The following is a 25,312-nucleotide window of genomic DNA, read 5'->3' on the forward strand; positions in this document are numbered from 1 at the left end:
CAACTCCCAGCGCGAGCGACACAGAAGACCGGTGATTTCTGCATTTTCAACTGAGGTACTGGGGTCATCTCTCTAGGGAGTGCCGGACAATCGGTGCGGGTCAGCTGCTGCAGCCTGACCAGCGTGAGCTGAAGCAGGGCGAGGCATCGCCTCACCTGGAAGCGCAAGGGGGAAGGAAATCCCTTTTCCTAGCCAGGGGAACTGAGACACACAACACCTGGAAAATCGGGTAACTCCCACCCCAATACTGCGCTTTAAGGAAACAGGCACACCAGGAGAATATATCCCACACCTGGCCGGGAGGGTCCCACGCCCACGGAGCCTCCCTCACTGCTAACACAGCCGTCTGCTGCGATCTATCCGCAAGGCAGCAGCGAGGCTGGGGGAGGGGCGCCCGCCATTGCTGAGGCTTAAGTAGGTAAACAAAGCCGCTGGGAAGCTCCAACTGGGTGGAGCTCACAGCAGCTCAAGGAAGCCTGCCTGTCTCTGTAGACTCTACCTCTGGGACAGCGCACAGCTGCAGTCCATTAGGGGAAAGAGCGGGGCCGCTGCAGACCGAACGACTCTGTCTGACAGCTTTGGGGGAGCCGTGGATCTCCTAACGCGGAGGTTGAGATCTGAGAACGGACAGACTGCCTGCTCAGGTGGGTCCCTGACCCCTGAGTAGCCTAGCTGGGAGACATCCCCCACTAGGGGCAGTCTGATACCCCACACCTCACAGGGTGGCATCACCCCTGAGAGGAAACTTCCAAAGAAAGAATCAGACAGGTACACTCGCTGTTCAGCAATATTCTATCTTCGGCAACCTCTGCTGCTGATACCCAGGCAAACAGGGTCTGGAGTGGACCTCAAGCAATCTCTAACAGACCAACAGACACTCCTTCTGACTGTCAGACGGAAAACTATCAAACAGGAAGGACACCTATACCAAAACCCCATCAGTACGTCACCATCATCAAAGTCCAGAGACAGATAAAACCACAAAGATGGGGAAGAAGCAGGGCAGAAAAGCTGGAAATTCAAAAAATAAGAGCGCATCTCCCCCTGCAAAGGAGCGCAGCCCATCGCCAGCAACGGATCAAAGCTGGTCAGAGAATGACTTTCAAGAGATGAGAGAAGAAGGCTTCAGTCCATCAAACCTCTCAGAGCTAAAGGAGGAATTACGTACCCAGCGCAAAGAAACTAAAAATCTTGAAAAAAAAGTGGAAGAATTGACAGCTAGACTAATTAATGCAGAGAAGATCATAAACGAAATGACAGAGATGAAAACCATGACACGAGAAATACGTGACAAATGCACAAGCTTCGGTAACCGACTCGATCAACTGGAAGAAAGAGTATCAGCGATTGAGGATCAAATGAATGAAATGAAGCGAGAAGAGAAACCAAAAGAAAAAAGAAGAAAAAGAAATGAACAAAGCCTGCAAGAAGTATGGGATTATGTAAAAAGACCAAATCTACGTCTGATTGGGGTGCCTGAAAGTGAGGGGGAAAATGGAACCAAGTTGGAAAACACTCTTCAGGATATCATCCAGGAGAACTTCCCCAACCTAGTAGGGCAGGCCAACATTCAAATTCAGGAAATACAGAGAACGCCACGAAGATACTCCTCCAGAAGAGCAACTCCAAGACACATAATTGCCAGATTCACCAAAGTTGAAATGAAAGAAAAAATCTTAAGGGCAGCCAGAGAGAAAGGTCGGGTTACCCACAAAGGGAAGCCCATCAGAATAACAGCAGACCTCTCGGCAGAAACTCTACAAGCCAGAAGAGAGTGGGGGCCAATATTCAACGTTCTTAAAGAAAAGAATTTTCAACCCAGAATTTCATATCCAGCCAAACTAAGCTTCATCAGTGAAGGAGAAATAAAATTCTTTACAGATAAGCAAATGCTTGGAGATTTTGTCACCACCAGGCCTGCCTTACAAGAGACCCTGAAGGAAGCCCTAAACATGGAAAGGAACAACCGGTACCAGCCATTGCAAAAACATGCCAAAATGTAAAGACCATCGAAGCTAGGAAGAAACTGCATCAACTAACGAGCAAAATAACCAGTTAATATCATAATGACAGGATCAAGTTCACACATAACAATATTAACCTTAAATGTCAATGGACTAAATGCTCCAATTAAAAGACACAGACTGGCAAACTGGATCAAGAGTCAAGACCCATCAGTCTGCTGTATTCAGGAGACCCATCTCACATGCAGAGACATACATAGGCTCAAAATAAAGGATGGAGGAAGATCTACCAAGCAAATGGAGAACAAAAAAAAGCAGGGGTTGCAATCCTAGTCTCTGATAAAACAGACTTTAAACCATCAAAGATCAAAAGAGACAAAGAAGGCCATTACATAATGGTAAAGGGATCAATTCAACAGGAAGAGCTAACTCTCCTAAATATATATGCACCCAATACAGGAGCACCCAGATTCATAAAGCAAGTCCTTAGAGACCTACAAAGAGACTTAGACTCCCATACAATAATAATGGGAGACTTCAACACTCCACTGTCAACATTAGACAGATCAACGAGACAGAAAGTTAACAAGGATATCCAGGAATTGAACTCATCTCTGCACCAAGCGGACCTAATAGACATCTATAGAACTCTCCACCCCAAATCAACAGAATATACATTCTTCTCAGCACCACATCGCACTTATTCCAAAATTGACCACATAATTGGAAGTAAAGCACTCCTCAGCAAATGTACAAGAACTGAAATTATAACCAACTGTCTCTCAGACCACAGTGCAATCAAACTAGAACTCAGGACTAAGAAACTCAATCAAAACCGCTCAACTACATGGAAACTGAACAACCTGCTCCTGAATGACTACTGGGTACATAACGAAATGAAAGCAGAAATAAAGATGTTCTTTGAAACCAATGAGAACAAAGATACAACATACCAGAATCTCTGGGACACATTTAAAGCAGTGTGTAGAGGGAAATTTATAGCACTAAATGCCCACAAGAGAAAGCAGGAGAGATCTAAAATTGACACTCTAACATCACAATTAAAAGAACTAGAGAGGCAAGAGCAAACACATTCAAAAGCTAGCAGAAGGCAAGAAATAACTAAGATCAGAGCAGAACTGAAGGAGATAGAGACACAAAAAACCCTCCAAAAAATCAATGAATCCAGGAGTTGGTTTTTTGAAAAGATAAACAAAATTGACAGACCGCTAGCTAGACTAATAAAGAAGAAAAGAGAGAAGAATCAAATAGACGCAATAAAACATGATAAAGGGGATATCACCACCGACCCCACAGAAATACAAACAACCATCAGAGAATACTATAAATGCCTCTACGCAAATCAACTAGAAAATCTAGAAGAAATGGATAATTTCCTGGACACTTACACTCTCCCAAGACTAAACCAGGAAGAAGTTGAATCCCTGAATAGACCAATAGCAGGCTCTGAAATTGAGGCAACAATTAATAGCCTACCCACCAAAAAAAGTCCAGGACCAGATGGATTCACAGCTGAATTCTACCAGAGGTACAAGGAGGAGCTGGTACCATTCCTTCTGAAACTATTTCAATCAATAGAAAAAGAGGGAATCCTCCCTAACTCTTTTTATGAGGCCAACATCATCCTGATACCAAAGCCTGGCAGAGACACAACAAAAAAAGAGAATTTTAGACCAATATCCCTGATGAACATCGATGCAAAAATCCTCAATAAAATACTGGCAAACCGGATTCAGCAGCACATCAAAAAGCTTATCCACCATGATCAAGTGGGCTTCATCCCTGGGATGCAAGGCTGGTTCAACATTCGCAAATCAATAAACGTAATCCAGCATATAAACAGAACCAAAGACAAGAACCACATAATTATCTCAATAGATGCAGAAAAGGCTTTTGACAAAATTCAACAGCCCTTTATGCTAAAAACGCTCAATAAATTGGTATTGATGGAACGTACCTCAAAATAATAAGAGCTATTTATGACAAACCCACAGCTAATATCATACTGAATGGGCAAAAACTGGAAAAATTCCCTTTGAAAACTGGCACAAGACAGGGATGCCCTCTCTCACCACTCCTATTCAACATAGTGTTGGAAGTTCTGGCTAGGGCAATCAGGCAAGAGAAAGAAATCAAGGGTATCCAGTTAGGAAAAGAAGAGGTCAAATTGTCCCTGTTTGCAGATGACATGATTGTATATTTAGAAAACCCCATCATCTCAGCCCAAAATCTCCTTAAGCTGATAAGCAACTTCAGCAAAGTCTCAGGATACAAAATTAATGTGCAAAAATCACAAGCATTCTTATACACCAGTAACAGAGAAGCAGAGAGCGAAATCAGGAATGAACTTCCATTCACAATTGCTTCAAAGAGAATAAAATACCTAGGAATCCAGCTTACAAGGGATGTAAAGGACCTCTTCAAGGAGAACTACAAACCACTGCTCAGTGAAATCAAAGAGGACACAAACAAATGGAAGAACATACCATGCTCATGGATAGGAAGAATCAATATCGTGAAAATGGCCATACTGCCCAAGGTTATTTATAGATTCAATGCCATCCCCATCAAGCTACCAATGACTTTCTTCACAGAATTGGAAAAAACTGCTTTAAAGTTCATATGGAACCAAAAAAGAGCCCGCATTGCCAAGACAATCCTAAGTCAAAAGGACAAAGCTGGAGGCGTCACGCTACCTGACTTCAAACTATACTACAAGGCTACAGTAACCAAAACAGCATGGTACTGGTACCACAACAGAGATATAGACCAATGGAACAGAACAGAGTCCTCAGAAATAATACCACACATCTACAGCCATCTGATCTTTGACAAACCTGAGAGAAACAAGAAATGGGGAAAGGATTCCCTATTTAATAAATGGTGCTGGGAAAATTGGCTAGCCATAAGTAGAAAGCTGAAACTGGATCCTTTCCTTACCCCTTATACGAAAATTAATTCAAGATGGATTAGAGACTTAAATGTTAGACCTAATACCATAAAAACCCTAGAAGAAAATCTAGGTAGTACCATTCAGGACATAGGCATGGGCAAGGACTTCATGTCTAAAACACCAAAAGCAACGGCAGCAAAAGCAAAAATTGACACATGGGATCTAATTAAACTAAAGAGCTTTTGCACAGCTAAAGAAACTACCATCAGAGTGAACAGGCAACCTACAGAATGGGAAAAAATTTTTGCAACCTACTCATCTGACAAAGGGCTAATATCCAGAACCTACAAAGAACTCAAACAAATATACAAGAAAAAAACAAACAACCCCATCAAAAAGTGGGGAAAGGATATGAACAGACATTTCTCAAAAGAAGACATCCATACAGCCAACAGACACATGAAAAAATGCTCATCATCACTGGCCATCAGAGAAATGCAAATCAAAACCACAATGAGATACCATCTCACACCAGTTAGAATGGCAATCATTAAGAAGTCAGGAAACAACAGGTGTTGGAGAGGATGTGGAGAAATAGGAACACTTTTACACTGTTGGTGGGATTGTAAACTAGTTCAACCATTATGGAAAACAGTATGGCGATTCCTCAAGGATCTAGAACTAGATGTACCATATGACCCAGCCATCCCACTACTGGGTATATACCCAAAGGATTATAAATTACTCTACTACAAAGACACATGCACACGTATGTTTATTGCGGCACTATTCACAATAGCAAAGACTTGGAATCAACCCAAATGTCCATCTGTGACAGACTGGATTAAGAAAATGTGGCACATATACACCATGGAATACTATGCAGCCATCAAAAAGGATGAGTTTGCATCCTTTGTAGGGACATGGATGCAGCTGGAAACCATCATTCTTAGCAAACTATCACAAGAACAGAAAACCAAACACCGCATGTTCTCACTCATAGGTGGGAACTGAACAATGAGATCACTTGGACTCGGGAAGGGGAACATCACACACTGGGGCCTATCATGGGGAGGGGGGAGGAGGGAGGGATTGCATTGGGGAGTTATACATGATATAAACGTCATGCACATGTACCCTAGAACTTAAAGTATAATAAAAAAAAAAAAAAAGAAAAAAAAAAAAAAAAAACTCAGTCTCACTGTATTTTTTCCATCTATTCTGATCTGTTTGGCAAAAATTAGTGTCTTTTAAATCACTTTTTTGTTAATAAATTTTAAAAAGCATTTAAGAGTTAAGTGTACACTTACTTTACAACCCAGCAATACTATTCTCAGGTATTTACCCAAGAAAAAGGAAAAACTATGTCTACAAAGACTTGTGTAGGCCCAAAGTGGAAACAACCTAAATGTCCATCAACTGATAATGGATAAACAAATTGTGGTTTACCCACACTGTGGAACACAAGTCAATTAAAAGTAAGAAAATATTAATGCATGCAACAATAGGAATGGCTCTCAAAAACATTATGCAAAATAAAGCCAGCCACAGAAGACTATATACTACTGCATGATTTCATCCATATGAAATTCTAAAAAAACTGTAAAACTATGACAGAAAGTAGGTCACTGGTTGCCTGTGGCCAAGGGGAAGAAAAAAGGATTTATGGGAAAGGAGTATGAGAATACTTTTTAGGGTGATAGAACTATATTTTGATTGTGGCAGTGGTTACATAACTGTAAACAATTACCAAAATTCACCAAACTCTCCCCTTAAAATGCATGAATTTTATTTGTAGAAATTATACCTCAATAAAGCTGGAAAACATAAAAACAAAACCAAAAACAATTTAGAAATGTTTGAGAAAGCTAACTTATCCTAAGCCGGGGAATAAAACAAAACAAAAGCAAAAATCACTTAAGAAATTTTGGAGAAAAACTAACATTTTCATTTTTGCTTATTTCCTTTCCATTTGTATCTGTGTCCATACATACTCTAGATCATGATGATCATTACTCTATACATGATTATATACTATATAATTGCAAATACATGTACATTTATATTCTAAACATTTTCATATCACAATTTTACATTTTTCTATATGGTCTTCATGATTATAATTTAAAATAGTAATACATAATTGTCTAAAGCCCTGAAGTGTTAAAAGGCGAATTACAGGTTTAAAGCAAATGGTGCCTCAATATTTGGATGCCACCAAGTGGACAAACTGTATAATGTCATTAAGATTAAACACTACTTGGTAAGTTTTATAAAGTAAAACTGTTTAATTTAATGTTTAAAATTAATTTAAAATTGTCAATAAAATAACGTGTAACCAGACCATTTTATAAATGTAGCTAAGGTTGAGACCTGAATCCAGGTCTCCTAGATCATGAACCTCATCTATTTCTTGAAGTAACTTAATTCTCAAATCAGAATCTAGGGAAATCACTTAAGGAAAAGAACTTCCTGTTGAAATTGAGACCTTTTTCTCCACATCTTCTCCAGCACCTGTTGTTTCCTGATTTTTTAATGATTGCCATTCTAACTGGTGTGAGATGGTATCTCATTGTGGTTTTGATTTGCATTTCTCTGATGGCCAGTGATGATGAGCATTTTTTCATGTGTCTGTTGGCTGTATGAATGTCTTCTTTTGAGAAACGTCCGTTCATATCCTTTGCCCACTTTTTGATGGGGTTGTTTGTTTTTTTCTTGTAAATTTGTTTGAGTTCTTTGTAGGTTCTGGATATTAGCCCTTTGTCAGATGAGTAGATTGCAAAACTTTTCTCCCATTCTGTAGGTTGCCTGTTCACTCTGATGGTAGTTTCTTTTGCTGTGCAGAAGCTCTTTAGTTTAATTAGATCCCATTTGTCAATTTTGGCTTTTGTTGCCGTTGCTTTTGGTGTTTGGATTGTAAACTAGTTCAACCATTATGGAAAACAGTATGGCGATTCCTCAAGGATCTAGAACTAGATGTACCATATGACCCAGCCATCCCACTACTGGGTATATACCCAAAGGATTATAAATCATGCTGCTATAAAGACACATGCACACGTATGTTTATTGCGGCACTATTCACAATAGCAAAGACTTGGAATCAACCCAAATGTCCATCTGTGACAGACTGGATTAAGAAAATGTGGCACATATACACCATGGATAACTATGCAGCCATAAAAAAAGATGAGTTTGCGTCCTTTGTAGGGACATGGATGCAGCTGGAAACCATCATTCTTAGCAAACTATCACAAGAACAGAAAACCAAACACCGCATGTTCTCACTCATAGGTGGGAACTGAACAATGACATCACTTGGACTCGGGAAGGGGAACATCACACATCGGGGCCTATCATGGGGAGTGGAGAGGGGGGAGGGATTGCATTGGGAGTTATACCTGATATAAATGACGAATTGATGGCTGCTGACGAGTTGATGGGTGCAGCACACCAACATGGCACAAGTATACATGTGTAACAAACCTGCACGTTATGCACATGTACCCTAGAACTTAAATAAAAAAAAAAAAAAGAAATTGAGACCTTTACAAACTAAAACTACAGATGTGAATGACAGACATGGGTCTATTTTTAGCAAACCAAAGAATCATTTAGGGACCTCCAAATGCAAATAGCCTTTGCTGTGTGTCTATCAAGTGACTTCTAACAAAACAACAAGCCCTCTCAGGAAGCAGTGATGAAATCACAGTGAAGGTTGCCTGAAAGGCAGAGAAAAACAGTAGGAAATTTATTTATATTTGGGCAAGGACTTGCTGATTCTCTTTAGGGGCCTCCATTATTTTCTCCCCATTGTTCCTCACCTCTCCAGTTCAAGCTTTTACTTTCACATTGAAACAGTAACTGGCTAAAGCCACAAGAAAGAAAGATTATTTCAGGAAAGTGTTTGGTCTCTGCCAGGGTCAACAAAAGAATGACTCCTTCAAAAGAATGCCTTTGAATGACACTGGGCCATCGCCTGCCACCAAGCGGGAGATCAGCACTCTGTTCTGCCTGTGACCCAATACTCTTCCCAATTATTTTTTTCCGGCCATTTTTACCCTCTCCTTCTTGCTCATTTAAAGCTGACAACCTCCATAGACTGAAAATAAACTGTTTACAAACAAACAAACAAAAAATTCTAGGAGTGCCACTGAAAGAACTCTGAAAGGAACATCCTGAGTCCATAAAGTAAGAAATCACTGAGAGAAGGACATAATTCAGCTTGCAGAGACAGAAGTTCTCAAGGTCCACAGCTTTGCTGCAGTGAATTACAGAGCCTGTGATATGGTTTGGATGTGTGTCCCCTCCAAATCTCATGTTGAAATGTGATCCCCAGTGTTTGAGGTGGGAGCCTGGTGGGAGGTTATTGGGTCATGGACGCTGATCCCTCAGGAACGGTTTAGTACCATCCCCTTGGTGATAAGGCAGTTTTCACTCAGTTGATGAGGGATCAGCTTGTTTAAGAGTTTGAGCCCGGGCGTGGTGGCTCATGCCTGTAATCCCAGCACTTTGGGAGGCCGAGGTGGGCAGATCACGAGGTCAGGAGTTTGAGATCAGCCTGGCCAACATAGTAAAACCTCGTCTCTACTAAAAATACAAAAACTAACCAGCATGGTGGTGTGCGTCTGTAGTCCTAGCTACAGACGGGCTGCTGAGGCAGGAGAATCACTTGAACCCAGGAGGCAGAGGTTGTGGTGAGCCAAGATCACGCCACTGCACTCCAGCCTGGGCAACACAGCAGGACTTCGTCTCAAAAAACAAACAAAAAAAAGAGTTTGGGACCTGCACACTTCTCTCTCTTGCCCTGTTGCCATATGATGTGTCTATTCCTGCTTCACCTTCAACCGTGGGAAAACTCACCAGAAGCTGAGCAGATGCTGGTACCATGCCTGTACACCCTGCAGAATTGAAGCCAATTAAACTTTTTTTCTTTATAAATTACCCAGCCTCAGGATTTTCTTTTTTCTTTTTCTTTTTCTTTTTTTTTGAGACGGAGTCTTGTTCTGTCGCCCAGGCTGGAGTGCAGTGGTGCGATCTCGGCTCACTGCAAGCTCCGCCTACCGGGTTCACGTCATTCTCCTGCCTCAGCCTCCCGAGTAGCTGGGACTACAGGCGCCCGGCACCACGCCTGGTTAATTTTTTGTATTTTTTAGTAGAGACTGGGTTTCACCGTGTTAGCCAGGATGGTCTCGATCTCCTGACCTCATAATCCGCCCGCCTCGGCCTCCCAAAGTGCTGGGATTACAGGCGTGAGCCACTGCGCCCGGCCAGGATTTTCTTTATAGCAATACAACAGACTAGCACAGGCTGTCTTCAATCTACTGAAGTGTTTGTCTGGTTGGTCGTTTTAACGTCTTTTTTAAATTTTATTTTATGTTCCGGGATACCTGTGCAGAATGTGCAGTTTTGTTACATAGGTAAACGTGTGCCGTGGCGATTTGCTGCACCTATCAACCCATCACCTAGATATTAAGCCTAGCATCCATTAGCTATTTATCCTGATGCTCTCCCTCCCCCTCCCCTCTGCCGACAACCCCCAGTGTGTGTTGTTCCCCTCCGTGCATCCATGCCTTCTCATTGCTCAGCTCCCACTTATAAGTGAGAGGATGCGGTATCTCGTTTTCTGTTCCTGCATTAGTTTACTAAGGATGATGGCTTCCAGCTCCATCTATGTCCCTGTAAAGGACATGATCTCACTCCTTTTTATGGCTACATAGTATTCCATGGTGTATATGTACCACATTTTCTTTATCCAGTCTATCATTGATGGGCATTTGAGTTGATTCCATGTCTTTGCTATTGTGAATAGTGCTGGAATGTACACATGCAAGTATCTTTATAATATACAATGATTTATATCCCTTTCGGTATATACCCAGTAATGGGATTGCTGGGTCAAATGGTATTTCTGGTTCTAGGTCTTTGGTGAATTGCCACACTGTTCGTCCACAGTGGTTGAACTAATTTATATTACCACTAACAGTGTAAAAGCGATCCTATTTCTCCACAGCCTCACCAGCATCTATCTGTTGTTTCTTGACTTTAATAATCACCATTTAATAATCGGCATGAGATGGTATCTCATTGTGGTTTAAATTTGCATTTCTCTAATGATCAGTGATGTTGAGCTGTTTTTCATATGTTTGTTGGCTGCATAAATGTCTTCTTTTGAGAAGTGTCTGTTCATGTCCTTTGCTCACTCTTTAATGGGGTTGTTTGTTTTCTTCTTGTAAATTTGTTTAAGGTCCTTGTAGATTCTGGATATTAGACCTTTTTCAGATGGATAGATTGCAAACATTTTCTCCCATTCCATAGGCAGTCTGTTCACTCTGATGATAGTTTCTTTTGCTGTGCAGAAGTTCTTCAGTTTAATTAGATCCCATTTGTTAATTTTAGCTTTCGTTGCAGTTGCTTTTGATGTTTTAATCATGAAATCTTTGCCCATACCTGTGTCCCGAATGGTATTGCCTAGATTTTCTTCTAGGGTTTTTACAGTTTTGAGTTTTACACTTAAGTCTTTAATCCATCTTGAGTTAATTTTTGTATAAGATGTTAGGAAAGGGTCCAGTTTCAATTTTCTGCATATGGCTAGCCAGTGCTCCCAGCACCATTTATTAAATAGGGAATCCTTTCTCCATTGCTTGTTTCTGTCAGGTTTGTTGAAGATCAGATGGTTGCAGATGTGCAGACTTATTTCTGAGTTCTCTATTCTGTTCCATTGGTCTATGTTTCTGTTTTTGTACAGTACTATGTTGTTTTGGCTACTATAGCCTTGTTGTATAGTTTGAAGTTGGTAGTGTGATGCCTCCAGCTTTGTTCTTTTTGCTTAGGATTATCTTGGCTATATGGGCTCTTTTTGGGTTCCATATGAATTTTAAAGTAGTTTTTTTTTTTCTAATTCTGTGAAAAATGTCAATGGTAATTTAATGGGAATAGCATTGAATCTATATATTACTTTGGGCAGTATGGCCATTTTCACAATATTGATTCTTCCTGTCCACGAGTACGGAATGTTTTTCCATTTGTTTGTGCCCTCTCCGATTTCCTTTAGCAGTGGTTTGTAGTTCTCCTTGAAGACACCCTTCACTTCCCTTGTTAGCTGTATTCCTAGGTATTTTATTCTCTTTGTAGCAATCGTGAATGGGAGTTGATTCATGATTTGGCTCTCTGCTTGTCTACTATTAGTATATAGGAATGCTTGTGATGTTTGCACATTGATTTTGTATCCTCAGACTTTGCTGAAGTTGCTTAACAGCTTAAGAAATTTTTGGGCTCAAAAGATGGGGTTTTCTAGATATAGGATCATGTCATCTGCAAATACAGACAGTTTGACTTCCCCTCTTCCTATTTGAATACCTTTTCTCTTTGAGAAGAAGTCTCGCTCTGTCAACCAGGCTGGAGTGCAGTGGCGTGATCTCGGCTGACTGCAATCTCTGCTTCCCAAGTTCAAGCAATTCTCCTGCTTCAGCCTCCCAAGTAGCTAGGATTGCAGGCACCTGCCACCATGCCTGGCTAATTTCTGTATTTTTAGTAGAGACAGAGTTTTACCATGTTGGCCAGGCTGGTCTTGAACTCTTGACTTCACCTTAGCCTCCCAAAGTACTGGGATTACAGGCAGGAGCCACTGCGCCCAGCCCTTGAATACTCTTTATTTCTTTCTCTTGCCTGATTGCCCTGGCCAGAACTTCCAATACTATGTTGAATAGGAGTGGAGAGAGGGCATCCTTCTCTTGTGCCGGTTTTCAAAGGGAATGCTTCTGGCTTTTTCCCACTTAGTATAGTATTGCCTGTGGGTTTGTCATAAATGGCTCTTATTATTTTGAGGTGTGTTCCGTCAATACCTAGTTTATTGAGCATTTTTAACATGAAGGGATGTTGAATTTTATCAAAGTCCTTTTCTGCATCTATTGAGATAATCATGTGATTTTTGTTAAGTTCTGTTTATGTGATAAATTATGTTTATTGATTTGTATATGTTGAATCAGCCTTGCATCCCGGGGATGAAGCCGACTTGATTGTGGTGGATAAGCTATTTGATGTGATGCTGGATTCATTTTGCCAGTAAATATATATATATATATATTTTTTAATTGAGATGGAGTCTCACTCTGTCACCCAGGCTGGATGCACAATCTCAGCTTACTGCAATCTCTGCCTCCTGGGTTCAAGCAATTCTCATGCCTCAGTCTCCCAAGTACCTGGGATTACAGGGTGTGCACCACCACGCCCAGCTAATTTTTGTATTTTTAGTAGAGACAGGGTTTCACCATGTTGGCCAGGCTGGTCTCGAACTCCTGAACTCAAGTGATCCGCCCGCCTCGGCCTCCCAAAGTGCTGGGATTACAGGTGTGAGCTACTGTGCCTGGCCTAGTTTGCCAGTATTTTATTGAGAATTTTTGCATTAATGTTCATCAGGGATATTGGCCTGAAGTTTTGTTTTTTTGTTGTATCTCTGGCAGGTTTTGGTATCGGGATAATGCTGACCTCATAAAATGAGTTATGGAGGAGTCCCTCTTTTTTAATAGGAAAAACATTCATGTGATAAAAAATTTAAAAAGCTACAGCAAGGTAAACAGTGAAAAGTCTCCTTCCAGTAGCTTCTGCTGGCTGACCAGCCCTCTTCCCAGAGGTAGCCATTAAACATTTCTTGTGAATCTCTTCAGAAATATTTTATGCATAAACAGTTAGATATATACATTTTCCCCATGTTCTATCCCACCCCTCCTTTTTGTTATACCAATGGCAAACCACTATATACAATAATGCTTTTTTCACTTAATGATGTATCATGGGCTTCATACCATATCAGTACAAACAGTTTCTCATTCATTTTTAAGCAGTATCATATTTCATCACATGGATGTACCATAAGATATTTAGGAGTTCCTTATTTAAATGAACATGTATCTTGTTTACAGTCTTTGGCTATTTTTATTATTTTCTTACCTGAAACTCTCTGAGCAAATCTGATTGCTTCTTCAACCGGGTCTGAGTTCACAACTTTATCTAGAATGCCCAGCTTGAGTGCTTCACCTGCTAAAACATGTCTTCCTGAAATAAACAACAGCAACAACAAAACAATCAAAGAACAATGTAAGATTAAAGCAAAAGCATCACTCTCTCTAGTAGGAAAGGCTGTCTGTCTGGATATAAACATCTATTATTGAATAAGATAAGTAAGAACCACACTGACTGATAGAGTAGAAAGATCACCACCAAGGTAACCAGGAAACTTGGATTCAAGCTCCAGCTCTAGTTTCCACTATTTGTGTGATCATGAAGAACTGCACCAGGACCACCATTTCCTCATCAGCAAATGGCAATACTGCTTATCTCAGTAATTCTGAGTATTAAGTGAGAATAATAGATTCTCTTTATATTCTATAACTCTCTACAGAAGTACTTTATGAACTACAAATCTCCATAGAACTCTATAGAAAAGTGAGATGTTTAGTTTTTGATAATAATAATAGAGGTAGTAGCAGCAGAGTAATATATAATATCTATCTTATCCCTAGCATACACCATTGGCTGTGGTTGGTTTATAAAAAAAAAAAAAAAAAAAAGACCAGGCACGGTGGCTCATGCCTGTAATCCCAGCACTTTGGGAGGCTGAGGTGGGCAGATCAACTGAGGTCAGTAATTTGAGACCAGCCTAGCCAACATGGTGAAACCCTGTCTCTACTAAAAATACAAAAATTAGCTGGGCATGGTGGCGGGCACCTGCAATCCCAGCTACTCAGGAGGCTAAGGCAGGAGAATCGCTTGAACCCAGGAGGTGGGGATTACAGTGGGCTGAGATCACACCACTGCACTCCAGCCTGGGCAACAAAGCTAGACCCCATCTCCAAAAACAAAAACAAAAAAAAAAGAGAGAAAAAATAAAAAAAGATAGTTCCCAGACATAAATATAGTTAGCTCAATGAGAAAAAAAATTAAGTTGACATTCTATAAGGTATAATTAAAATTACATAGGACAAATGGGATGGACTTCTGCCAGTTTTTGGCTACCCAGCATCTCAACTCTTCCCTTAGTTTGTGGAATTGCTATTGTGTAGGCTTTGAAGCCCTGCCTCCTACTAGAGAAGCTGAAAAGGACACAGATGATTAGACAATTGACAATTTGACTGTGGCAGCTGGAGTGTGGCCCATGACCCCAGTTAGTGAACTGAGTGCTCTGTTGAGGGTTTTTAGCTTGGAGTTAGTGACACTAAGCAGCAGCAACAGGTTAAACCTCATTTCACAGCTGCCAACATCTAGTGTCTGGCAGTGGTGGTGCTGGTACACTTAGCATCCAGTCATACCATTGGCATCCTCCAGTACAGAATGTCAGCAACAGGGGATATAGATGAAGGTTTGCACCATTCCTAAATTTGCCTTGACAGTTCTTCACCCATTGTAAATATGCAATTTGATTGGCATATTCTGAGGTAAGAGGTAGGGGACATCAGCATCCCCTACCCCAGGGTCAGAAGGAAGGAGACAGTGACACACCGCTTGCTTTCTTGCCAGTACCATCTTGCCTTCTGAAAAGCAACCATCAAATCCATCTTGGTGGCAACAGTTGCACAGTCTTCACTGCACTTACAGTGTTGGTGGATGCCGTCGGAGACAAACCTTCCATTCCTGGTTCTTATTAGTGCTTCAGAGAACTACAAATGAGTTTTCTTGATTGAATAGGAAGTTCAGTGATTTTTTTTTTTTTTTTGGTAGGTGTCTCTTTGAAAAGCAGTATTTGGGCAGTTTTCTGGAAGTATTTCTGAAAACAGGCTTTCAGAACTCCTCCTGGAGTAAGGAGTAGGGTAGGAAGTACATAAGTGGTTTCCGGGGTCAAGTATCCTGTGTATAAAATCACTTTGGTAAGGAGAGAGTGAACAGCCTACCCAGGTTAAGGGAACCAAGCAAACACAAAATGGAACATGGAAACCTGGATACTGTTACAAAAGGATTTTGAGGTCAACTAAGCAGGGAGAATGTGAGCTACTCCCAGATGGACTAAAAATTTCTTTAGCTGCAATGATTTCTTCTGGCTTGGATTTCACAAAATTGGAAGAGTATCACTACTATTCTAACAGAGTCAATGGGATTCCAAGTACAGTAATATACCATATAATAACATTTCTGTCAACAACACATATATGATGGTGGTCCCACATGATTACAATATCATATTTTTACTGTACCTCTTCTATGTTTAGATGTGTTTAGATACACAAATACTTTCCATTATGTTACAAATGTCTACAGTATTCAGTAAAGTAACATGCTGTATAGGTTTGTAGCCTAGGAACAATAGGCTACACCATATAGCCTAGGTGTGGTAGGCTATACCATCTAGGTTTGTGTAAGTAAACCATGGTGGTCACATAACAACAAACTCGTGTAATGATCATTTCTCAGAATATATCTCGTTGTTAAATGATGCATAGCTGGACTTCTATCCTGTTTCAAAGAACTAAGGATCTAAAGACATGGCTCTGTATATCCAATCCAGATTCTTAGGCTGTAATTTAAATTTGTTTTTTCTTATGACACCGTTAAGTGTAGATGACAACCACTGTCCAATGTGCTCTGATAAGAACCCTGTGTGCCCTAAGGGAACTGAGGCTGAGAGTTCTCTTCTCCAACCTGAGTAATCTCAATTTTCTCCAATTTTCTTGATAGCTTCTTTCCTAACCTTTAAAATTTTTTTCCACATGGAACTCTTTCCAAATGTCATATTCAGGTTTTCCTAAAATTGTGCAGACTACTCAAAAAGACAGGTGTTTAATTCTAATGTTAGCTTTCTTCTAATTCACTGTGACCTTTTCTATGCAAATCAAAACCCCATCATATTCTTACTGTTTTTACCTCTTTTCTGCATGTTAAAAATAGTGATATTTCTTTAAGCAGTGCTTTGGGAAAAGGCCAATCCTAGTTCGTTTTATTTCTTTTTGTCAAAGCCAGTTTTCCTGATTTCTTCCAATAATCTTGGTTTTAGGCAATACTGCAAATAGGGCCACAAAATGATTCAATATTCCCCCACATGCTTTAAGTTTCTGTAAACCCTCAAATTTACAGACTCATTTCACACTATTATGATTTCCTCCTATATTTTAGGCTTCTTTGCTTCCTATTTTGTCTTTTGCACAATAAATTGTCTCATGTGCTTTGAATTTCTGAAGTATGTTGGATCCTAAGCATCCTTTTATGCATTTGACATTAAATACTTAAAATAGTTCACATTCTTTAAACTGTACTTATTATACCATTGTAAATTAAAACAATATCTACTTGATTTATTGAAGGAAATAAATGTCATATTTCTGGACTTTCTCTCCTTTTATACACTACACTACAGATTTATAAAATCATCCCCCCATTTAAAAGAAAAAAGCCATTTTTAATGCATATAGCCTCACAATATTTTCTTTTCTTTTTTTTTTTTTCTTTTTCTTTTGAGACGGAGTCTCACTGTCACCCAGGCTGGAGTGCAGTGGTACAATCTTGGCTCACTGCAACCTCTGCCTCCCGGGTTCAAGTGATTCTCCTGCCTCAGTCTCCCGAGTAGCTGGTACTACAGGTGCATGCCACCACCCTCGGCTATTTTTTTGTATTTTTAATGGAGATGGGGTTTCACCATGTTGACCAGGCTGTTATCAAACTCCTGACCCCAAGTGATCTGCCCACCTTGGCCTCCCAAAGTGCTGGGATTACAGGCGTGAGCCACGGTGCCTGGCCCACCTCACATTATTTTCTAATGTATACACAATTTGTATTTTCTAATGTATACACAATTTGTATTTTCTAATGTATACACAATTATTTGGCTAATGTATACACAATTTTATATCATGGTTTCTATGTCAAAAGATGTGGATTTCTACTAGCAGTTCTCAAAGGGGTCTTAGGACCCCTTTGCCCTCTTAAAAATCCTGGAGAACTCCAAAAAGCTTTTGTTTATATAGGTTATATATATCAGTATTTACTGTATTAGAAATTAAAACTGCAAGCTTTTGTCTGGGTGTTGAAATTACAAGGCTAGATGCTGTGGCTCACACCTGTAATCCAAGCACTTTGGGAGGCCAAGGCGGGCGGATCACCTGAGGTCAGGAGTTTGAGAGCAGCCTGGCCAACATGGTGCCCCCCACCCCCATTACTACTAAAAATACAAAAGTTAGCTGGGTGTGGCACAAGCCTGTAGTCCCAGCTACTTTCGAGGCTGAAGCAGGATAATTGCTTGAACCTGGAAGGTGGAGGCTGCAGTGAGCCAAGATCGTGCCACTGCACTCCAGCCTGGGCAACAGTGGGAGATACCATCTCAAAACAAAAACAAAAACAAAAACAAAAACAAAAATCACTGCAAGCTTTAAAAATGTTTCTTTATTAGTTCATTTTAAAATAATAAACTCCCTGCATGTTAGCATACATGTTTTTATGCAATAATAATTATATAAAAAATTTAAAAATTAGTGAGAAGAGTGCAATTGTTTTAAATTTTTGCAAAGTTATTTACTGTCTGATTTAACAGACGACAGCTGCATTCTTATTCCCCTATTGCTTCTGCATTCAATCTGTTATGATATCACACAGCATATTACAGTCTCTGGAAAATTCCACTACACATTTGTGAGAACGGCAAGTAATGTCTTATTATTATGAAAATAGATCTGATCTCAAGGACCCTGTAAAGGTCTTAGGCCATACCCAAGAGTCCCTGGACCACACTTTAAGAATCTTGAGATTTAGATAATCATTCTTCATAAATATTACATAGCATCCTAGTATGTGAATGTTCCATAGCATTTACTTGTGGCTGGTATAATTTTAGTTCCTTTGAAAGGAACCTTTCGTTTTATTTGTTTTTATCCTTTGGAAGCTTGCAGGATTCCATTTTCTGGATGTTTAAAATCTTTGCCAAGACACATCAAAGAATTATCTCCTCATCAGTTTTTCCAGGAAAATGGCATGCTTGTTAAAGTACAATCTCTGATGCTATTCAATGTCTGAAGAATTTCTTCTATTTTTTTCTTTTGGTTATTGCTTTCATTTTGCCTTGTGCTTTGGGAGCACTAATTATTCAAAGCAGAGACCTCTGTTATATATCTTCCATGTCTGCTATCTTTATTTACATTTTATTTATCTTTTTGTTAAATTCTTCTGAATTCTCTAGATGTGTCTCTTTTTATTCTCTATGTTGTTGATTCTGAAATCTATTCTATCACATCTTTTTATTACTTCAAAAAGAAATTATTTTGGCTAAGGTTTTGATTTTAAATATGGTATTCTTATTTAACAAAATATTTTCTTTTCTAATTTAGAATAACGTGAGTTTTCTAAACTTTTTTGTTTTCTTTAATGCTTAAGTAGATTCACATTTACATTTCATTTTTTTAAGTTGTAAAATATTTTCGTAGGTTTTAGGGTTGCAGTTGTTTTAGTTTTAAGAATTTTTGGTTGTCTGTTTCTTTTGGTCATAGAACAATATTTGCTGCTATTAATTATTTCTGCCTGAGAGCCTTGAGGTGCTAGTACTAAAAAAAATATAGAGAAAACTCACCTGGACCTACAGCTAAAAGGCAAGCAGAATAAAGATGTTACTCCCAATTCCTCTTCCCCCCTCAAGTATTCTGGGTAGTCAGAGGTATCCCACCAAAGTCTAGAGCTCAAAGCCTGTCCTGTGAATGAGTATAGAGTAACTCATCAGGGCTGGGGCCAAGCTTTATGAGAATACAGCAGAGCTTTCTATGCTTTTCTGTGAACAAAGAGGACGGTGCCTAGAAAATAAAACAGAAAGAGGAGCAGGACACTGTAGTCCTGTCAGCTGATTGGACAGAGAACATCAGGGAATGAACTGCAATATGATCAGGCATATCCTTTGTGGTTAATGCTAAAGATTCCTTCATTTTCAGATGGCATTTTAAGGAAATTGTGGAGAAGGTTGCTGTTGTAATCACTCTACTTTCTAGAATTACCTCTCTTATGGATTTCAGAAGATCAGAAAGGGTCAGCCACCTAAATCTATTTACTTATTAATTTCCTATGGGAACAGTGCCTACAAGGTTGGCACTTTTTTCCCTCATTCACATCAGTAGGGAATCTTCAACTTTCACAATTTAATCTTTTTCTTTAACATCCTTTCTTAGAAAAACAAAATTTTCAGCCGGGCGCAGTGGCTCACGCCTGTAATCCCAGCACTTTGGGAGGTCGAGGCAGGTGGCTCACTTGAGGTCACCAGTTTGAGACCAGCCTGGTCAACATGGTGAAACCTTATCTCTACTAAAAATACAAAAAACTAGCTGGGTGTGGTGGCACATGCCTGTAATCCCAGTTACTGGGGAGGCTGAGGTAGGAGAATCACTTGAACCTGGGAGGTGGAGGTTGCAGTGAGCTGAGATCATGCCACTGCACTCCAGCGTGGGAGACAGAATAAGACCCTGTCACAAAAAAAAAAAAAAAAGAAAAAGAAAAAGAAAAAAATATTTTCCAAACCAAAGCAGGATTCTGAATATCGTGATTACTAATAGCTTTCATATTAGTAGCATATTACTGCTGTAACAAATTACCACAAACTTAGAGGCTTAAAACACACATTTACTATCTTATAGTTTAAGATGTCAAAAGTCTAGGTCAGCAGAAGGTGTTCCTTCTGGATGCTGTAAGAAAGAATGTTTTCCTTGTCTTTTCCAGGTTCTAGAAGCTGCCTACATTACTTGGCTTGTGACCTCTCCCTCCGTCTTCAAAGCCAGCACATAGTGTCTTCTCTCTTCTCTGACCTCCTGCTTCCCTGTTGTAAGGATGCTTGTGATAAAATGGGCTGAGCTAGATAGTCCAGGGTAATCTCCCTCTCAAGATCTTTAATGTAATCACATGTACAAAGGCTCTTTTGAATGTAACATAATATATTCACGGGTTCTGCGAATTAGGATGTGGACATCTTTGGGGGCCATTTGGATACCATTTATGAAATATGGTCTGTTTAACAGGCACTATATCAGAAGCATGTCATGTTATTTCATTATTCCTTAAAACAACCATGTGGTTGTTTACTGATGAGAAAACAGAGGCTTAGAGGAGTTCAGAAGACCTCTCTCTCCTAAACCCTAGGCCCATCTATCCGATTATCTATTTGACATCTCCACTTGTATGTGTAACATGCCTATCAAACTTAACATGTCCCAAATGAAGCTCTTGTGATACTTCCATAAAACCTGCTCTATCAGTAGAAATCCCAGTCTTAGTGATGGCACCATCCTTCCAGCAACTCACTCCGGCCATTAGATCATCCTTGACTCTCCTCTTTCTCTCACATCTCGTATCTGCTCTGTAACAAAATCCTATTGGTTCTACCTTCAAAATATCTCCAGAATCTGATCATATCTTACAAGTTACATTGCTACCACTCAGATCCATGCCCCCATCATCTCTCCCTTGGATTATGATAGCAGCCCTCAGTCTTCCTGTTTTTGTCCTTGTCTCCGATTAGTATATTTTCAACAGTCAGAGTGATTTCTAAAAAAAAACCTAAGTGAGAGCATGTTACTCTTCTGCTTGAAACACTCCAATGCCTTTCTTCCTCATTCACAAGAAAAGTCAAAGTTCTTTCTATAACCTTCCAAGCCCAATAAGATATGGCTTCATCCCCTAGTACTTTTCCCCTGACTCATTTCATTCCAGCTACATTGACCATTGACCTTCTTGCTGTTCTTTGAACATTCTAAGCATGTCCCTGCCTCAGGGCTTTGTACTTGCTATTTTCTCTATGTGGGATTCCTTCCTCCAGATATTGGCATAACAAGCTTCCTTATCTTCTTCAGATCTTTATTCAGATGTCATTTTGTAGAGAAGGCTTTTCTAGCTATCCTACCTAAAATATTAATTCACTTCCCATTCCTAACATTTTATATCTCCCCCTTCCTGTTTTGTGTTTTCTTAGCACTTATCTCCACCTGATTTTATATATATATATAAATTATATAATAGGTAGGCATATGTGTGTGTATTCAGTTGTGGTGGATAGTCTCCAAAGTGACCCCCAACAAGTCTAACCTCTTGGTGTTCAAGTTGCCTTCCATATTGAATAGAGAAGACCTGCATAGCCAATAGGAGAGTTTAGAAAAGATGGCATGTGACTCTAATGCTAGGTCATAAAATACACTATGGCTTTTGCCTTGCTTTCTCTCTTAGGTCACTTATTCTGGAGGAAGCGAGCTGTCACGTTGTGCGAATACTCAGGAAGCTCTCTGGAGAGGTCCCCGTACTTAGGAAAGGAAGCCTCCTGCCAAGGTCAGCACCATCCAGCCATCCATGTGACTGGGTCATCTTGAAAGTAGATCCTCCAGGCCAAGTGTGGTGGCTCATGCCTGTAATCCCAGCACTTTGGGAGGCTGAGGCAGGTGGATCATCTGAAGTTAGGAGTTCAAGACCAGCCTGGCCAACATGGTGAAACCCTGTCTCTACTAAAAACACAAAAATTAGCCGGATGTGGAGGCGCATGTCTGTAATTCCAGCTACTCAGGAGGCTGAGGCAGGAGAACCGCTTGAACTCGGGAGGTAGATGTTGTGGTGAGTCAAGATCGCTCCATTGCACTCCAGCCGGGGCAACAAGAGCAAAACTCCATCTCAAATAAATAATAAATAATAATAATATATATCTAACAATTATGGAGTTATTACCATGTGGAGGACTGTCCTAAGGACATTGTATGTATTAACTTTTCCAATTTTCACCACACCACCACATGGTAGGTACTATTCCTATGCACATTTATAAAGAAAATAAGGCACAGAAAAGTAAAATGACTGACCTAAATTCTTATTATTAGTTATGTCTGTTTGAAGTATATTGTTGTATACATTCTTTCTTCTAAACTTACCTCAACTGAAAGTTTCATTCACATCTGACAAACAAATATATGGTAAATCTGAGGCAGGAGAATCACTTGAACCCGGCAGACAGAGGGTGCAGTGAGCAGAGATCATACCACTGCACTCCAGCCTGGCGACAGAGCGAGACTCCGTCTCAAAGAAAAAAAATAAAATATATATACACACATACACACACACACACACACACACACACACACACACACATATAGTAAATCCAGGATCTCTAAGTGTTGTCTAGTGTTGTAGTGTTCACATTCTCTATGAAAAAGAACAACTTAAAAAGCACTGGGCCGGCCAGGTGCGGTGACTCACCCCTGTAATCCCAGCACTTTGGGAGGCTGAGGCGGGCAGATCACCTGAGGTCAGGAGTTCGAGACCAGCCTGACCAACATGGAGAAACCCCGTCTCTATCAAAAGTACAAAATTAGCCGGACATGGTGGCACATGCCTGTAATCCCAGCTACAAAGGAGGCTGAGGCAGGATAATTGCTTGAACCCGGGAAGCGGAGGTTGCTGTGAGCCAAGACAATGCCACTGCACTCCAGCCTGGGCAACAAGAATGAAACTCCGTCTCAAAAAAAAGAAAATAAAGAGAACAACTGGTATTTCTAACTAATATCTTAATACTTGCAAATGAAAAATTTAGTCATTTTCATATAAAATTTGAAAACATATCTTGAAAATTATGATTTTCTCATTTATATTATAATTTTTTTTTTAGATGGAGTCTTGCTCTGTGGTCCAGGCTGAAGTGCAGTGGTGTGATCTCAGCTCACTGCAACCTCCGCCTCCTGGGTTCAAGCGATTCTCCTGCCTCAGTCTCCCAAGTAGCTGGGATTACAGGTGCTTGCCGCCATTCCTGGGTAATTTTTTTTGTATTTGTTAGAGATGAGGTTTCACCATGCTGGTTTCCAACTCCTGACCTCAAGTGATCTGCCCATCTCAGCCTCCCAAAGTTCTGGGATTACAGGCATGAGCCACCACGCCCGGCCTATATTACAATTTCTAAATTAGTTCTGAATATAATGCACTCTATGTGAACACCAGTGTTTATGAATAGTCACTTGAACCGAAATAAAATCCTAAATTTGATTTGCTCTTCACATGCACTTTCATTTAAAAGGTTCTCACATTTGATCTTCATGATAACAAATATTTGAGAAGCTCAGAAAGGTATTTCTCCATATTACAAATCAGAAAATTGACAGGCCAAGAAGTCCAGGAATCCTTTCACGGTTACATAGGGAGTAGGTGGTCAAGCCAGAATTTTTCTAAATCCTAGTCCAATTCTTCACACTAATCTAGACAGTTGTTCCCAAGGTCTATACTGACCTGAGGTAATTAAGTCAAGTGCAGCAGGAACTCCAATGAGTCTGGGGAGAAGCTGGGTTCCTCTTGCACCAGGGAGAAGTCCCAGTGTAACTTCTGGTAAGCCAACTTGGGCCTATCAAAGATTGAAGGCATAAAGGCCATTAGAATGAGATGGTATGTTCAGAGTTGAGGCAAGCATTTCCCTGGATTTCCTGTATTCTCAAAAGCATAGTTTCATTGAATTCAGCAAGATTTCTACAGGGCAAATCAGTGCACATCCTTTTCTTTAATTAACAGCATAAACAGACCTGTGCTGTCCCTAACTCTTCATGTTGAAACACATTTTTAGCTTCTTACACATTTATTCTCTGACTGTATTTTGACCTGTCTCAGCCAACAAAAATAATATTCTCTGGAAACAACTTTCTGGAGTCCTGCAAGAATCAGGAAACAACAGAAAGTGAAAAGACAACCCACAGAACAGGAGAGAATACTTACAAATTATATATCTGATACAGGATTTCTATCTGGAATATATAAAGAACTTTACAAATCAATAATAAAAGACAAGTAACCAGTTAAAAATGGGCAAAGGATCTGGATAGACATTTCTTCAAAGAAGAGCTACAAATGGCCAGTAAGCACTTGAAAAGATGCTCAATATCAATAGCCATCAGAGGAATTCAAATCAAAGCCACAAGATAACACTTTATACCAACTAAGACGGCTATTTAAAAAAACGACAGACAATAACAGGTGTTGGAGAGGATAATGGAGAATACAGAACCCTCATACATTGCTGGGGGAATATAAAACAGAGTAGACACTTTGGAAAACAATCTGGCAGTTCCTTAAATGTTAAACACAAAGTTACCATATGACCCATCAAATCCATTCATGGGTATATGCCCAAGAGAAATGAAAACATATGCCCACAAAAATCTTGTATACAAATTTTCATGGCATCATGGTTCATAAAAGCCAAAAAAGTAGAAGCAGCCCAAATGTTCATCAATGATTAGTGGATAAATGAAAGGTGGTACATCCATACAATGGAATATTATTCAGCAATATTAATAAAGAACGGATTCATGCTACAACGTGGATGAAACTTGAAAACATGCTAAAAACAAAGTCAGTCACAGGAGACCACATATTGTATAATTCTGTTTATATGAAATATCCAGAATAGGCAAATCTATAGAGACAGAAAGTAGATTAGTGGGTGGTTAGGATAGCAGGAGAAGGTGAT

General features: G+C 39.9%; 1 protein-coding gene across 1 annotated transcript in view; it reads right to left on the bottom strand.

The window, feature by feature from the left end:
- Positions 1 to 25,312, bottom strand: part of EHHADH (enoyl-CoA hydratase and 3-hydroxyacyl CoA dehydrogenase) — a 91,224-nt gene that overhangs the window by 28,391 nt on the left and 37,521 nt on the right. Inside the window, exons 4-5 of the mRNA XM_033211943.1 lie at positions 24,082 to 24,193; positions 13,828 to 13,932 (exon numbers count right to left, since the gene is read on the bottom strand). Coding sequence (XP_033067834.1) covers positions 13,828 to 13,932; positions 24,082 to 24,193 — 217 coding nt within the window. The remainder of the gene's footprint in view (positions 1 to 13,827; positions 13,933 to 24,081; positions 24,194 to 25,312) is intronic.

This window comes from Trachypithecus francoisi, unplaced genomic scaffold (assembly GCF_009764315.1).
Source record: "Trachypithecus francoisi isolate TF-2019V2 unplaced genomic scaffold, Tfra_2.0 Lachesis_group0, whole genome shotgun sequence".
Lineage (NCBI taxonomy): Eukaryota > Metazoa > Chordata > Mammalia > Primates > Cercopithecidae > Trachypithecus > Trachypithecus francoisi.